This window comes from Ovis canadensis, chromosome 3, assembly GCF_042477335.2.
Source record: "Ovis canadensis isolate MfBH-ARS-UI-01 breed Bighorn chromosome 3, ARS-UI_OviCan_v2, whole genome shotgun sequence".
NCBI classification, from domain to species: domain Eukaryota; kingdom Metazoa; phylum Chordata; class Mammalia; order Artiodactyla; family Bovidae; genus Ovis; species Ovis canadensis.
This window is the reverse complement of record NC_091247.1, coordinates 219,990,312-220,007,044: the sequence shown is the minus strand read 5'-3', so window position 1 is coordinate 220,007,044 and position 16,733 is coordinate 219,990,312. Positions and strand designations below refer to the sequence as shown.

The 16,733-nt window shown below is 53.9% G+C and overlaps 1 protein-coding gene across 1 annotated transcript in view; it reads left to right on the top strand.

Annotated features, from left to right (window-relative positions):
• CACNA2D4 (calcium voltage-gated channel auxiliary subunit alpha2delta 4) overlaps nucleotides 1-16,733 on the top strand; it is a 66,960-nt gene that overhangs the window by 3,954 nt on the left and 46,273 nt on the right. The window contains exons 4-18 of the mRNA XM_069582008.1: nucleotides 992-1,051; nucleotides 2,177-2,339; nucleotides 2,521-2,652; nucleotides 6,086-6,146; nucleotides 6,757-6,907; nucleotides 7,687-7,761; nucleotides 8,025-8,114; nucleotides 8,191-8,304; nucleotides 8,680-8,758; nucleotides 10,309-10,457; nucleotides 11,485-11,547; nucleotides 12,309-12,389; nucleotides 12,892-12,966; nucleotides 13,591-13,677; nucleotides 14,198-14,269. Of these exons, the coding sequence (XP_069438109.1) occupies nucleotides 992-1,051; nucleotides 2,177-2,339; nucleotides 2,521-2,652; nucleotides 6,086-6,146; nucleotides 6,757-6,907; nucleotides 7,687-7,761; nucleotides 8,025-8,114; nucleotides 8,191-8,304; nucleotides 8,680-8,758; nucleotides 10,309-10,457; nucleotides 11,485-11,547; nucleotides 12,309-12,389; nucleotides 12,892-12,966; nucleotides 13,591-13,677; nucleotides 14,198-14,269 (1,452 nt within the window). The remainder of the gene's footprint in view (nucleotides 1-991; nucleotides 1,052-2,176; nucleotides 2,340-2,520; nucleotides 2,653-6,085; nucleotides 6,147-6,756; nucleotides 6,908-7,686; nucleotides 7,762-8,024; nucleotides 8,115-8,190; nucleotides 8,305-8,679; nucleotides 8,759-10,308; nucleotides 10,458-11,484; nucleotides 11,548-12,308; nucleotides 12,390-12,891; nucleotides 12,967-13,590; nucleotides 13,678-14,197; nucleotides 14,270-16,733) is intronic.

Sequence of the window (16,733 nt, the reverse complement as noted above, 5' to 3'; positions counted from 1 at the left end):
GAGACCCAGAGGGTCGCAGATGATGTAAAATCCCATCTTCCTGGTAATAAATGCCCTGCTGTGTCTCTACTTCTATTCACTGCACCTTTTTTTTCCTTTATCTTTTTTTTTAAAGTTATTTGTTTATTTATTTGGCTGCACTGGGTCTTAGTTATAGCATGTGAGATCAAGTTCCCTGATCAGCGATCAAACCCATGGCCCCTCCACTGGAAGCTTGGAGTCTTTACCGCTGGATCACCAGGGAACTCCTCTTTTTTTAAAAATATATTTAATTAATTTATTTATTTTTGGCTGCTCCATGAAGCATGTGGGATCTTAGTTCCCCAACTGGAGATCAACCCCAAACCCCTTGCAGTGGAAGCGCAGTCTTAATGACTAAACCCCCAGGGAAAACCCAATGACTTTAATTTTTAAAGCAGTGTTAGGTTGACAGCAAGATTGTGAAGAAAGCACAGAGTTGCCATTTACTCCCCTGCCCTCACAAACACAGCCTTCCCAGCTACCAACACTCCCACCAGGTGGTACACTTCTACAATCAACGAACTGACAGCGATACGTCATTGTCACCTGAAGTCCGTAGTCTGCTTGAGGGTTCACTCTTGGGGGTGTGCATCCCAAGGGTTTGGATGAACATGTAATGACCTGTACCCACTGCCATAGATCACAGAGTGGGTTCACTGCCTTGAAAGGTCCTGCTTGCCCCTGGCCACGGCTGGCCTTTGGGCTGTGTCCCCAGGCTTCTGTGTCTGACCTTCCGCGGAACACTGCGTAGTTGAAAGGACCCTGTGTGTCGCCTTGCAGACTGGTTTCCTGTCCTGTGACCTGCGTCTGCCTTTCGGCCACTGAGACTAGCGCTGCTGTGCACGTTCGTGTGCAGGCGCTGGTCTGAGTGTCTGTCCCCGGTTCTCGTGGGTGGACCCCTGGGAGTGGACCTTACGGGGCCCCTGGCCTCCTGTCCCCATTCACTCTCCCCGTCGCGTCCCCGCTGCAGAATCTGGTGGAGGCTGCCGAGGAGGCCGACCTGAACCACGAATTCAACGAGTCCCTGGTGGTGAGTCCTCCTGCCCCACAGCCCTGGGAGGAATGTCGGCTAAAGTCCCGGAGCCCTTCAGGCCGGGTCCCCTGAGGACGGGACACGGGGCGAGGGTGGGGGGAGGAGGCCCAGCATCGTCTTTCAATGCATGCAGGTGTGTGTGAACCTGAGGGTTGGTTCTGAACCGCACAGGTGTGTGTGGACCTGAAGGCTGGTTCTGAACCACACAGGTGTGAATGAACCTTCAGGGATGGCTCTGAACTGCACGGGTGTGTATAAATGTGAGGGCTGGTTCTGAACCGCACAGGTGTGAATGAACCTTTAGGGATGGTTCTGAACTGCACAGTGTGTATAAATGTGAGGGCTGGTTCTGAACCGCACAGGTGTGTATAAATGTGAGGGCTGGTTCTGAATCGCACAGGTGTGAATGAACCTTCAGGGATGGTTCTGAACTGCACGGGTGTGTATAAATGTGAGGGCTGGTTCTGAACCGCACAGGTGTGTATAAATGTGAGGGCTGGTTCTGAACCACACAGGTGTGTATGAACCTTCAGGGATGGTTCTGAACTGCACGGGTGTGTATAAATGTGAGGGCTGGTTCTGAACCACACAGGTGTGTATAAATGTGAGGGCTGGTTCTGAACCGCACAGGTGTGAATGAACCGTCAGGGCTGGTTCTGAACTGCACGGGTGTGTATAAATGTGAGGGCTGGTTCTGAACCGCACAGGTGTGTATGAACCTGCAGGGTTGGTTCCGAACCACTCTGAGTCCTTGAGGAGCCATTTGCAGCCCAGTCGAGCGCCAGACTGCAGGCTGTCTCTTCAGAGGGAAACCCCCCGCAGGGACCCTGTTCTGGGTCCCAGGAGCTCTCCCACTCCCGTTAGAGCTCAGGGTGCTGGTGAGGGCACCTCCATCTGTCCACCTCCCCTGAATCTGTGTCTGCCTGTCTGTCCCAACGCTGGTTGTGTCCACACACCAAGCAAAGTGGGGACTGAAGCCACAACCCAGACAGTTTACTTCAAAACCCAAAGAATCAACCATCGGGTCCAACTGTTTGGAACTTGCCCCAAATCAGTGGTGGCTGGACTCCTCAGCCTCCGGTCTGACCCTCTCTCACACCCTGCCCCTCTCGGTCACCCTAGTTCGACTATTACAACTCCGTCCTCCTCAACGAGAAGGACTCGAGCGGGGCCTATGTGGAGCTGGGGGCCGAGTTCCTCCTAGAGGCCAACGCGCACTTCAGCAACCTGCTGGTGAACACCACCCTGAGCAGCGTGCAGCTGCCCACCAACGTCTACAACAAAGGTGCCCACCGGACTGCCCCCCGGGAGCAAACGGGGCCCCCGGGTCAGGGGAGAGTGACTGCGGCTTGGACGGCGTCGCTGCCGGCAGCGTGCTGCCGAGTGTGTGCTTGTGTGCCCATAAGCTCAGGTGAAGACCGATGTCATCTCCCCTGTGTTGCCCACCCCACGACCTCACCCTTCAGACCCAGATATCTTGAATGGAATCTACATGTCCGAAGCTCTGAACGCTGTCTTCGTGGAGAACTTCCGGAGAGACCCGACGCTGACCTGGCAGTACTTTGGCAGCTCTACGGGGTTCTTCCGCATCTACCCAGGTGAGGACTCGATGAGGCGTCTCCACAGTCCTCTAGGCTCTGTCTCTGGGAACAAGGTGACATTGCAACCCAAGAAGCATACTTTCAAGTGATAACTGACGAAGGGATGAACTAACGATGCTGTTGGACCCCTCGGTAAATAGCCAATCAATGCCCACCTGGACTCTGGTCCTGCAAGAAGCATATGGGAGGTAGAAAGGAGGGCCAAACAGTTCTGACCTTCAGAAGGCTGCTTCCTCGCTGGGGAAATGGGGCAAAGTCCATGCTCAACAGTGGGAACGAGGTTGAATTGTTGGGTGTTCAGCCCAGCAGACAGTAGGGGAATCTCCCTGGTCTACTGACCAAACAGAAAACAGAAGCCCCTCTGCAAGGTCTCCAAGAGCTCTGCCTCCTGTTACTTCTCATTTAAAAGGATTCACCTCCATAGCTCACACCCACTCTTACTTTAGCCCCCTCTCCAGAAAACCTTGATATGGCCCTGTTTCTGAGACAAGTGTTACTCCCTTAATCAATAGAAATTGACTAGAAGACAGATAAGAAATTCAGGCAAACCTTTAAATTTGGGGCCCCTGCTGTAACAGTGGGGAGCAAGAGCAAAACGCAGGTTCCCTTGCTGGCTCCTGCAGGTGATGAGCTGGTTCCTTTGATCAGGGTCGGGGAGAGGGGTGCGACCCAGGGTTGGGCTGGAGGGGTGCCTGTGTGGTCTGCTCACACCTTGGTGGTGTTGAGTGCAGGGGACATGAGCAGTGCCCTGCTTTTGCTCCCAGTTCTTCAGAAGTGGCAGTTGTGTTTTTGGTATTTTTATATCTTGTTGTCCATAATTTGCCTCAACTGCACACATGTGCGGTTATTTTTAGTCTATAGTTTCGTTGTATTTTGTTGCTCAAGGAGACGTTCGTCCAGGTAGAAGCACTTCAGCCAAGGGTTCCCAGGTCCCCAGCCCCAGCCCGTCCTGAGAGTAGAGGATGGTTCCATGTCCCCCAGGGTTTCTCTTAGGAGGAGTACAAAACAACCTCAGAGCTCACAGCTTCCCCAGGGTGGACCCTCCCATGAAAAAATTGTGTGAGAGTGTTAGTTTCTCAGTCATGTCCAACTCTTTGCAACCGCTGGACCGTAGCCTCCAGGCTCCTCCGTCCATGGGATTCTCCAGGCAAGAATACTGGAGTGGGTTGCCATTCCCTTCTCCAGGGGATCTTCTCAACTCAGCGATCAAATGGCGGATTTCGTCCAAGCCACCAGGGACACTGCTGTCTCTCTACCCAAATCCACAACAAGTCATTGGTTCTTTTCTGCTCTCTGGCGCCTCAATGGGCAAGTTCATCCCTCTTCTGTGGAACAGTCCTTCAAATGCTTGAAGACACCTCCCATGTCCCTCGTGCCTTCCCCAGGGTGGAATTCCTGCTGCATCAGGGCTCCCAGAGACGTCAACTTGTCTGCAGACCCAAAGCTTGCCCATTTTTGTCCTGGGTTGTTTGCTGTTCTTGTCACTGGGTTCTCTTTGCAGTCTGGCTATTTCCTTGCATTCCATGGATTCCCTTTGCATTCTATTCACTGTGGCTTTTGACCCACAAAAGTCTTTGTCTGTGCTTCTTGGTGTCAGGGTAGTGTTTTAATGTTGTTTGCTTCTCAATATCTTTGAATTCCCCTGTGAATTCTTCTTTGAACCTTTAGTAATTTAACAGTGTGTTTTATAATTTCCAAATATATGGGGATTGTAGCTTTATCTTTTTATTATACATTTCTGGTCTGATTCAGTTATTTGCAGCCAGAGAACACGGTGTATATGGTGCTGATTGTATGAAATTAGTTGGGAGCTAGTTTCATAGCTTAATATGTCATCAACTGTTGTAAATATTCTACATGTGCTTGAGCAGAATATGAGTGCTTTAATTATTGGGTAGAAATTCTGCTCACATCATTAGATGAAGCTTGTCAGTCATATTATTTAAATTTTCCATGCCTTTACTGATTTAATATCTGCTTGCTCTTCATTAACCTTTATAACACACTTTTTAAGTCTATTTCATCTGATATTCATAGAGATATTAGTGTGCTCTTGGTTGGTATATGCCTGATATCTATATATTTTCCATCCTTTCACTTCCAATCTTCTATGTCACTTTTTTCAGCCATATCTGTTGAAAATAGCATATAGCTTTTAAATTTTTATTCAAACTGACAATCTCTGTTACTACTTGGCGAGTTAAGCACATTTTCGTGTATTATACTGATATATTTGGACATGCTACAATCTTATATTTTAGATTTCTCCTCCTCCTTCTATTTTTATGTTTCCTTTTTGCTTCTTCCTTTCCTTTTTAATGATTTACTTTTTTTTCATAAATTCTCCCCCTCCAATTCTTTTTTTTTTTCCCCTATCACTTCTGAACTTATTCCTGTTTCCATTTAGTCATTAGTCCTGAATGTGTAACAGGGATTTATCAGGCACATGTAACACAAGGTTTTACAATTAAATCATATTTTACCCTCTTCGCAGTAAAAAAAGCACCTGAGAACTCTCCTTCTTACATCTCTGCCCCGACCCTGACTTCTTAATCTCCCCAAATTAGATGCCTTTACTGTTATCTGATACAAATATCTCGTGTGTGTTCCCGGGCCTTTCCAGATTCTAAGAAAGCAAGGCCATAGAAATGAAGATATCTCCCTCAAGACGTGTAGGCAAGCAGAGCTCTTTATTGAAGAGGGACTGTGTGTACCAGGGTAAAGGCAGGAAGGGATTCCAGCTCCCCGAGGACGTTCAGGGAAGGGGGTTAAAGGACACGTTGGGGAGGGGCCCTGGGAGCCCACTTATCTCCCCCTCAGGTCTCAGATTGATTGGCATCCAAGTGAGCTTTTGAGCATCACCAGTCTAGTTTCTTCCTGGTGCGCTCATGCCAGAGTCAACTTCAGCCTGCAGCCACGGCCTGGCCTCTATACCTGTGGGCTATGAGCCCTGAAGGGGGTTGTACAGTGTGGGGGAAAAAAAAAATATATATATATATATATATATATATAAAAGAAAGGAAAAAGGGGGAAAGAAAAAGGAAAAAAAGGGAGGGAAACGAAAAAGAAAATCTGGTTTCAACTAGCCCGAGGTCCACGTGCTTGCAGTCAGGGTTTTCATCTGTGGGGAAGCCACTTAGGAACATTTGTCGGGCCTCGCCCATGTCTCTTGGGGCACTGGGAGTTCAGGAGTTTGGGGAGTCCTACCTGTAAAGTGAACCCAGCTCTGGATCTGGGCAGTTGGGGGTGTGTCCATTCATCAGCTGCTCCTGCCTTGCTGCCCCCTCAGTTTACAGGGGGTGATGACTGGTCCCACACACGCTGCCCACATCCCCAGCTGGCCCTGCCCCAGGGGTCCTGGGCATTCTGGAGTCAGCACCCAGCCCGGGGCTCTGGGGCAGCCTGGCTGAGTGAGGTCTTCTTTCCCCAGGCATCAAGTGGACGCCAGATGAGAACGGAGTCATCACCTTCGACTGCCGGAACCGCGGCTGGTAAGTGACCCCAGGGGCCCGGCCTCTGGGGCTGGTGTCTCTCTGCAGCCTCTGGGTTTTGCCTAGCTCTCCCCCAGGGCCTGTTCTGCACCTACCCTGGGGCCTCAGGTCTGCAGAACTAACCCAGCACAAGAGAAGAAGAGTGTTTGTCTGTATCACCCCACAGCTGCTCTGCTCCAGGACTGACCACAGCTGTCCTGCCGCCCGACACCTCCTTCCAGGGCCCTGAGCTGACTGTACACCCACCATTGGCCAGGTTCCCTTTACCCCCGCACCCCTCTGGCAGATCTATAACCAGGTCTGGGGGGTCCAGCTCCCTTCCTTCCCACTGTCAGATCCCCCTGGAACTCAGGCTGGCCCAAACCAAAGAGGACAAGGGTCACTACCAAGACCTGACTGTCCCCACCTGACATGCTCGCTCAGTGGGCACAGTCCCAACCGTTGCCCCCACAGTGGCTGCCAAACAGCTGGCTGGTTCTGGACACGAGAAAGCCTGGGGGTTGACTTGAGCTTTGAGCCAGAGTCTGAACAGAAACAAGAGAGACCCAGCCAACAGTGGTTCTGACTCTGGCTATCCCACCGCCAACATGTCCCTCCCCCTTTGCTAAAGGTACATACAAGCTGCCACCTCCCCGAAGGACATCGTGATCGTGGTGGACACAAGCGGCAGCATGAAGGGGCTGCGGATGACCATCGCCAAGCACACCGTCTCCACCATCCTGGACACGCTGGGGGAGAACGACTTCGTGAACATCATCGCAGTAAACACGCCTCCCGTTCAAGAAATACTTCCACCTGCACCAGAGTGACCTGTACTTATGGGCACTCGACGCTTCGTCCCCTGGAGCTGGGGGGCCTCCCACCCAGGATGGGCTTCCAGGGGTCCACAGTTTCTGAGACCACGTGGGAAGTGCGTGTGGCCCTTTCTCTGAGGCAGCAGCTCTCCTTGGGCTCTCAGATGAGTCTGGGGTCTGATCTAGATGAAGGAGCATCTGAGTAGCCCTCTAACTCAGCCCCATCCCTGTGCCCTTGGAGGCATCACCCTGGAAAGACCCTCCTTTCTGCAGGATAGGAGACCCCCGGCTCCCACTTCCTTCGTCCCCAAATCCAGACACGTCAGGAGGGAGGGGACCACAGTCACCAGTCCTGATTTTCCTGAGGACCGCTCCAACTGCCCCCAGAAAGGGATTAAGTGGAGGGACAGACAGACAGAAATGGAGAGAAGAGTTGGGCGACTCCTGGACTCTGTGAGCTCCAGGGGTGGGTGGCACCCAGCCAGCCTCCCCAGAAGATGCCCAGGCCAGGACTCGGAAGAGAATGTTCAGAGTCAAGGCCCTGCTGTTCCCTGTACTCCCTTCCCTCTACTCAGAGAAACTGCCAAAAAACGTAGAGTCCCCAAGATCATATTACACAGGGGCCCGGGTGAGCCCACCCCTAACCCTCCATGAGTTGTGAGCTTCGTGACTGGGCTCTGACTTGCCAAACTGACCCTGTGTGTTCTCTCCTCTGCCCTTTGGCCTCCGCCCTCCACCCTCTGCAGTATAACGACTACATCCACTACATCGAACCTTGTTTTAAGGGGATCTTGGTCCAGGCAGATCGGGACAACCGAGAGGTGGGTGTACCCGGAGCCCGTCCAGCTTCTTCTTCCAGGGGTGGGGATGGCCTTGCCCCCAGCCACTCATGGCCTCTCAGCTTCTCCTGGGGGCTTCTGAGAAACCTCTGCTGCAGACGTCCAGCTGTGAAATTAGGGGATGGGTCCTGCAGTCATGCTCTTCTGGGCAAGTAGCTCTGCACAGCCTCTGAAAGTACCACCAACGGTGAAAGTTCCCAGGCCCAGCGACGGCTGACCCTCCTCTAACTTCTTATCTCCAACAGCACTTCAAACAGCTGGTGGACGAGCTGATGGTCAAGGGTGTGGGCGTCGTGGACCAAGCCCTCCGTGAAGCCTTCCAGATCCTGCAGCAGGTCTGATGTGTGTTGGGGAGCACAGGGCACGGACGGGGCAGAGGAGGCAGGGAGTCACAACCACGTCTCCCCACAGTTCCAAGAGGCCGGGCAAGGAAGCCTGTGCAACCAGGCCATCATGCTGATCACCGACGGGGCCGTGGAAGACTATGAGCCAGTGCTGGAGAAGTACAACTGGCCAGACCGCAAGGTTCCTCTCGGGGAGGGGTGTCAGGGAAGGGGGGCAGGGGGAGTGCCTCCTCCTGCCGTGTCTGCATGCTTGGCCCCTGAGACCCAGGGTGACGTTCCAACATCAGGGTGACCCCAGAGCTCCACTCAAGGGCACAGAATAGGGTGGGGATGGAATATTGTGGGCTGTGAGCCTCACCAGGCAGACCCACACACCAGGCAGGCATCCCCCATAAGCCCCCACACCACGCAGGCATCGCCCCTGCCATGAGCCCAGGCCCCGGGCCCTTCCTGATTAGAGGGGCTGAAAGTGCACAGTCCAAAGCCCAGCCCTAGACCCAGATGCGGCCAGGCCCCTAGCAGCTGGGACTCAAGCCTACCGGGTCTCGTCCATCAGGTCCGGGTCTTCACCTACCTGATTGGGAGGGAAGTGAGTTTTGCTGACCGCTTGAAGTGGATCGCCTGCAACAACAAAGGTGGGTGATGCCATGTGAGCCAGGGTGTCTGGGGCCACTCCTGAGCACAGGTGCTGAGCCGGGATTCTGGTGCGGAACCCAAAGCGGAGGTGACTGCATCCACCCGCTTCCACCCGCTTCCTCCTTGGACAATCAAGACGGGTGCCGATTGCTCCTTGCAGGGCTCTCACCCCATGACACACCCTCTAAGAGGCACCCAGAAGTCGGGACTTCGGGTCTGCAGAAGGCGGGGGCCTCTCTTCAAATGAGGTTTTACCCAAACTGCCACACGGAAAACCGGGCAGACAGGGGGACCGACACTTCAGTGTGCTCTCTGGTGTCCAGCCTCCATTCCAGCCGCTGCAGATGAAGCCCATGGGCTTGGTTCTGCTCCAGACTCAGGGCACAGGCCATCGCTTTCTGTAGAATAAGGCTTTGTGTATAGAAGCCTTCATCTCTCTCTGGCCAGAACCCGATACCCAGGCTTTGCAGTGCTGACTCAGGCCCCTTGACCCCAGCAGGATGTCCAAGCATCTGCTCTGGATGGTCCCAGCCCTGGGAAATGGACGTGGTCAGGATGGCAGGGATGGCCCTGACTCTGTCCGGAAGACAGGGAGGTGGGGCGGGGAGACACACACGTGAGCCGTCAGTGAGGGGACAATCTGAACTGAGCTGTGGGCAGAGGGGCACAGGCTGCCCAAAGTGTGGGTAAGGGGGCAGCCCTCCTACATTTAGGGGGTCAGGGCAGGCCTCCTGAAGGATGTGTGTCTAAGGTGAGACGTAAAGAAGTGGTAGGAGTGAGTCAGATGCACAGAGCGAGGAAGGGCATCGAAGTGTCTGAGACAAGAGGAGTCCTGGAAGTAAAAGCGGCCCGGCTCCCCAGAGCTGGGGAGAGCGTCCTGTGGGTGATGGTGAGCAGACGCGTGCTAAACCAGTCACAGCCTGTACGGCGTTTGCCTCAGCTGCAGCCCCCTCCCCATGACTGATGGAGGACTGTGGTTAGAGAAGGGAGGAGGGAGGCTCTCTGCAAATAGGCCTGAGGGGTGGGATGGGGGGCAGGCGGTGAGGAGTTCCAATATAAAATCAAAAATTAAATGTTGAAAATTGCTATTCGCTTGAAACTAACACAGCCTATCCCTTTTCCAGCGGATCTTCCCGACCCAGGAATCAAGCCGGGGTCTCCCACACCGCAGGCAGATTCTTTACCAACTGAGCTATCAGGAAAGACAAAAATCAACTAGACTCCAACATAAAAAAATTAAAAGACCCGGGACAGAGCTGTCTGCCATGGGGTGCACCCCTGCAGGACAGCCCTGGGGGATGAAGGGCAGCCTTGTGCCCTGAGTTGAGGCCCTGCTGCTCCCAGGGCAGCTCTAGATCTTGGGGGGGTGGGGGTTCTCCCAAGTCCAGGCAGGGCCAGGCCTTCATGTCCTGGCAGCATCACTGCCCCAGGAGAGGGCGGCCTCAGGGGAAGCAGCGCCCCGTGCCTGACCCAGGGCAGCTCCCAGCCGAGAGCTGTAGGCAGCTGGGGGTGTGCACCTCGCGTCCACAGCCACCCTCTCCCCGACCAGGCTACTACACGCAGATCTCCACACTGGCGGATGCCCAGGAGAACGTGATGGAATACCTGCACGTGCTCAGCCGGCCCATGGTCATCAACCATGACCACGACATCACCTGGACCGAAGCCTACATAGATAGCAAGGTGGGGCCCCAGGGAGCAAGCGGGGGCTCCTGGGTTGGGGAGGGGTGGCCAGAGCACCTCCTGGGGAGGCATTGTGGAGTGACCTCCCCACCGGGGGCCACCCCCCTTTGGACAGAAACTTCGGCCCCAGACTGCCCCTCCTCCGTGGTCCTTGCCTGCCTCCCTGCCCTCTCCCACTCACTCCAGGAAGAAAGGGGACTGACCAGTGGTTCAGACACTGCAGCTTAACCCGGCAACCTCCCTTGGACCCCAGTGTCCAATGAGACTCTTGTAGGTCCCTCCAATGTAGGACCAGACTTGGAAGGTAGATGGTCAGATGAAATGTCTAGGAAAGGGACAGTCCTGATGCTCCTCAAACGTCATCATGAACACAGACCCCCATGTCAGGTTGGGATTAAGAGAGACCTGGGAATGGTGGCTTCCATAGGAGGGACATGTGTTTCCCTTTCCCGTACAAGAAGCCTGGAGGTGGACGACGAGCTCCCTGGCCCCTCCCGCTGCCCCTCCCATGCCATCCCTGGGGTCTACCTTGTGCAAGCAGCTACAGGGGCTCAGAATGGTGACAGCCACATTCTAGGCTTCTGGTGGAGGAGGGGAGGGGCGCACACCCCACCTCTAAGGGAAACGTCCGTGGAGTCTTACTGGACACTTAACCTGGCATCTCAGTGGCCAGAACTTGTGCCCCAGTGGCTCCTAGGCGTGTCCTCTTGCTGCCTGAGCCTTTGTTCCTGGGCTCGTGCACAGAAGGACCTGTCCTGTAGGTGTGCCTGTCTCCTTGGCGTGGCCGAGACAAGACGCCTGGGTGAATGGGTTCAGGGCAGGACCGTGGGCTCAGGGCTCTGAGACCCGCCCTGGCTCAGGGCTTTGCTTGCTGTGGTGTCTGCCCCAGTCCCCCTCCAGCCCCCTCCCCTCCAGCCTTTCTGCCAACTCTCCTCCTCATTCAGAGAAGGAAAGTCTCCTTGGGGGCAGTTATTGTGACTTGGGTCCCCATCTGCAGACTCTGTTCTGTCGCCCACCCCCCATGACAGTTCTCCACCCGCAGGCAGAGAGCCTGGCGCTGCTGACCACCGTGGCCATGCCCGTCTTCAGCAAGAAGAACGAGACGGTGAGTGGCCGCTCGTGAGCAGCTGCCAGGTTCGAGCTGGGGCCGCCGGCCGGCATCTTTAGACCCAGGGTTCTCGACACGGCCTCAGGGTCACCATGGGCGTGTGTAAACACAGGTTCCAGGCCCTGTGCCCAGGAACTCACGTCTCTGGGTCGGGAGGGGCGGGGCGGGATCCTCACTTCCAGAAGCTGCCTTGTGATTCTGCTCACCCAGCCAGGTGCTGGCCAGCTGCTCTGGACGTGGGACCCTGCCTGGGGATCCTGGGCCAGAGGGGTCACCTGCCCGACGTCCAGCAGAGCCACACTGACCCTTCGGGTGTGGGCAGGCTTTGACTTATCTGTGAAGGCTCTGGTGGGGGGGTTTGAGAGCCTCCACTCCTCTGTCTGGCCGGAAAAACTTTCCTTACAGGCCCCATGTGCTTCAGAGACACCAGCGCTCAGATTAGCACCCCATCCCCCCGGATCCCAGTACTTCAGCTTCTGCTGTGAAGGCTGATATTTCATTAAACTCTGTATTTCATTTAAATATTACAACTTCAGCGTTAATACAGGACAGTAATCTTCCCAGCTTGAGGTTACTCCTGGGGCCTCTTCTGCTAGGTCCTAGGTTTTTATTCCAGGATCTCAGCCTAAACTCTAACTACAGAGCAAGGACCACCTGAGGTGCAAGTGGCTTCCTCTTGCGGGTCTGGGAGGGCTGGGGGTCCAGCCTGGCCTCGCGCATGGGAAGCCAGGTCCCCTGACACCGGCGCTTCCTTCTAGCGGTCCCACGGCATCCTCCTGGGCGTAGTGGGCTCTGACGTGGCCCTGAGGGAGCTGATGAAGCTGGCGCCCCGGTACAAGGTGAGCCTGGATCAGCCCCCGAGTGGGGTCACAGGCCCCCCAGGAGCCACTTCAGCAGGCTCAGGAGCCTCCCTGCAGACAGCGTGGCTGAGACCAGAGCTGGGACGGGGTCTGCCTTCCTCCTCCTAATGCCCCCTCCCCAGACACTCCACCCCTGACATGCCACCCCCATCCGCCACACAGACACACCTCCAGACACCCCGACATCCTGCCTTCCTGTCACACACCCAGACACTCCCCCAGACACCACCTCCCACATCCTGCCTTCCTGTCCCACCCCCACACGTGCCCCCAGACATCCCCCCGCCCACACACACACCCTCGATGTGCAGGCACGGAGCAGAAGGGACGGGGGCTGGGGCCCCTGGGACCCTTGGCCACATCAGCTGCGTCCTGCTCTGTGGCCTCTGCCACTTCTCGCCATCCTGGTCCTCCTCCCTGCCGAGTCCCACTCTTCCTGCACAAAGACCCCCTGATACCCACTCGATCCCTGTCTCCCCAGCTCGGGGTGCATGGCTACGCCTTTCTGAACACCAACAACGGCTACATCCTCTCGCATCCTGACCTCCGACCCCTGGTAGGTGCCAAGCCTATTTGCCTTGAGGTCTTAACCGTACGGGATTTGGGGGCAGTTCATATGTGTGGGTTCAGTCATGTCCGACTCTCTGCAACCACACAGACCGTAGCCTGCCAGGCTCCTCTGTCCGTGGGATTCTCCAGGCAAGAGTACTGGAGTGGGTAGTCATGCCTTCCTCCAGGGGATCTTCCTGACTCAGGGTTCGAACTTGGGTCTTCCAAATTCTGGGCAGCTCCTTTACCATCTGAGCCACCACACCCAGATTTGGGGGTAGTTTATAGAAACAGTTGAAACAGTGAATGGATTCCATTTAAGAACCCAATATAGGGACATCCCTGGTGGGCCAGTAGTAAAAGTCACAGGGAGACAGATTTCTCCTCTGGATGAGGAAGAACTTTCTAACAATTAGAGTCCCAAACCAGGGCAAGCTCCTTGTCAAAGGAGATCCCCCTCTGAGGCCCGGAACCATACGTCACGAATGCTAGCCAGGGCCCCTCTGCCTTGGGTGGAGGAATGGCCGAGATGTTCTGGTTTATGGCTTTGCCCCACGGGCCTTCTGGAAGGGCTAGGCTTGAGCGGGGCCTTGTGCTAACTTCAAGTCTCTCCCCTGCCTGGCCTACTCAGTACCGAGAGGGGAAGAAACTGAAGCCCAAGCCCAACTACAACAGCGTGGACCTCTCGGAAGTGGAGTGGGAGGACCAGGCTGGAACAGTGAGTGGCGCAGGGGGAGAGGGTGGGTGGCTGGACGGCGGGGACCGGGGGTGAGGAGTGCGTAGGTGCTGAGCTCACCCCGCTCCCTCGGTGGAGACTTTCCGGGCCCAAAGCAGAACTGGTGCTGCTAACAGATGGTTCTCCCCACGGCCCCAGAGAGATAACAGCTGCTCCCTCCGAGGTTGAAGGAGCTCGCGTCTGTAGCCGCAGAGTTTGGGATCGGGCGGCTGCAGGCCAGCCTTGGTGTCAGGAGCTCCTCCTGGAGGAACTTGTGTCTGGAGGGTTGGCCACAGTGCCCCTCACTCATTAGCCCACTGGGAGCCTTATCTTAGTGAATTCTAGAATTCCAGCTAAGGGTAATAGAGCCCTGGAAGCAGATCTCTTTTCCCACCTGGGCTCTGCTCGCGGGGGAAAGGGGAAAACCAAGCGTGTTCCCAGGGTGGACCTCTAAGCCAAGGCTCAGAGCCTCCACACTCCAGTGTGTGCTGAGCAACTGATTTTGTTTTCTTTCTCCTCAAAGCTGAGAACGGCCATGATCAATGGGGAGACTGGGTCTCTCTCCATGCACGTGAAAGTCCCGCTGGACAGAGGGGTAAGCGCTCGAGGAAAAGGCTGAGGTCTGGTACCAGGATGTGGCATCCTGGTTAATTAAGGTTGGCGGTGTTGACAAGGGACCTGGCTGAATCAGAGAGTAAATCTTGAGAACTTGCTGGAGCCTGGAGGGCCCGAGGGAGGGGCCCAGCCCAGCCAGCATCAGCCCCACAGAGCTTTGGCCAGGGAGTGACCCCTCTTCAGGGCTTGCCTCTCAGGGGCCTAGGGTGAAGCAGCAGAAAGCCCAGCCCTTCACGGGTCTTCTTTCTGCCTTTCATGGATGCTAAGTTGCTCAGTGGTATCCGACTCTTTGCAACCTTCCCAGACAAGAATACTGGAGTGGGTTACCACGCCCTCCTCCAGGGAATCTTCCCAACCCAGGAGTCAAACCTGCGTCTCTTATGTCTCCTACATTGGTGGGTGGGTTCTTTACCACTAGCGTCACCTGGGAAGCCCTCTTTCTGCCTTACCTGCCTGCTAGGTGGCCCTTTTGTTGTTTATGGTGGAAAGGGGGAAGGTGTTAGTCGCTCAGTCGAGTCCAACTCTTTGCAATCCTATGGACTGTAGCCTGCCAGGCTCCGCTGGAATTCTCCAGGCAAGAATACTGGAGTGGGTTGCCATTCCCTTCTCCAGGGGATCTTCCCAATCCAGGGATCAAACCCAGGTCTCCTGCTTTGCAGGCAGATTCTTTACTGTCTGAGACACCAGGGAAGCCCCTGGAAACAGGGAAAGTGACAGTTAGTTTTGCAAAGTGTTAGCAGCTCTTGTAAAGCATGTCATCTGTGAAGAAGTTAAAAATTACTGCTGATCCTCAGAGCTGATTTTCAGGAATGGGTCCACCCAGCGATGCCTTCCTGTCCCCACAGACTCGCTTGCCACTTACAAGGCACGGCTTCCTCTTTCCGTGTAAAAGGCCCCACTGGCTGGCACTGACTCTGCATTGTCCCTTGACATATTTACAAATGTCACCTCTTCCCTCCCACTGCCGCTGCCCTTTCGCCTCCGAGGGAAGAACATGGGCATCCGTCGGCAACGATTAGACCCAGCTTCTTTCACAGACATGGACTTTCCTGGAAGCCAAACATGGAAGCCCTGGGAAGGAAAGTAACTCTCTGCATCCCTTTTAGATGTGCAGGCTGGCTCTCCCCGGGACCTGCATCAGTTCTTTGGCCTCTGCCTGTTGTTTTCAAGCTCTGGACTGAGAGGGCCTCCCTCAGGCAGGCCGGTCAGCATCCCTGATGACCCATCAGGCCCAGCAGGTCCTTCTCGTGAGGCAGAAAAGGCAGAGGTGGCTTCCAGGCACCTCCACCCTTATCTCAACCAGACTCCCAGTCACAGGTGTCGGGGTGCTCCCACCTCAAAAAGAGGTGAAATAAAGACAATTTTAAATAAAGGAGATCAAAGTTCTTCCCTAAGAGAACTACTTAAGGAAGTTCCTCAGGCAGAAGAAAAATGACACAGATGGAAACTTAGATCAACACAAAGAAAAATGAGCAGCATTGGAAATGATAAATGCGTGGGTTAGGATAAGATTTCATTCGTTCTTTTAACTTCTCAAAAAGACAACTGTTTAAAGGAAAAATGTTGCTGTTGTGTTGTGGGGTTTGTAGGGTGAGCAAGCGTAAGATAACAGCCGCAGAGAGGGTAGTTACCCCATTTCATTAACACACGAGAAGAAACCAGCACTTGGCTACCCCAAAGCATGCTGAACACGCTTGACAAAACCTCACTGGGAGCAGAAGGAAGCATCCCCAATTTGATAAAAAAACAAACCATGTGTGGAAAAGTTCACTTTCAGTGGTGAATGACTGAACACTCTCTGAGACTGTGAACCTGGTAAGGTGTCTGGTTTCACCACTTGCGTCCAACATTGCCGGGGACCTGGCGAGAACCTGTCTTTCTAATAAGGCTGGGCAACAAAATAAAAGGCACGAAAAGTAGAAAGGAGAGAGTAAAGCTATCTTTGTTCACAGCAAGATAATTGTTCACATAGAAAATCCCCCAAATTTGCAAAACAGCTGCTGGAACTAATAGATAAATTTAGCCAGTTCACAGAACACAGAGTACTATTATAAAAATCAGTTATACTTTTATATATAGCCAGAAACATTTGCAAAATGAAAATACTTTCAAGTTCCAATTTCCACAGCACAAAGAATATAAAATAGGAATAAATCTCACGTATATGACCTCTACACTGAAAGCTACATAACACTGCAGAAAGCACGTCAAATAAAAAATTAAATTAATAGGAAAGTATAACCGTGTTTATGGATTGTAAGATCAATACTCCTAAGATGTCTATTCTCCCAAAATTAACCTATAGATTCAACACAATCCCAATTAAAAAAACCTAACACACTTCTAGACATAGAAGAAGGTGATTCTAAAATCTATGTGAATATGCAAAAGACCTAACATGGCCAAAACTATCTTGAAAAAGAAGGACAAATTCTTTTTGTTGA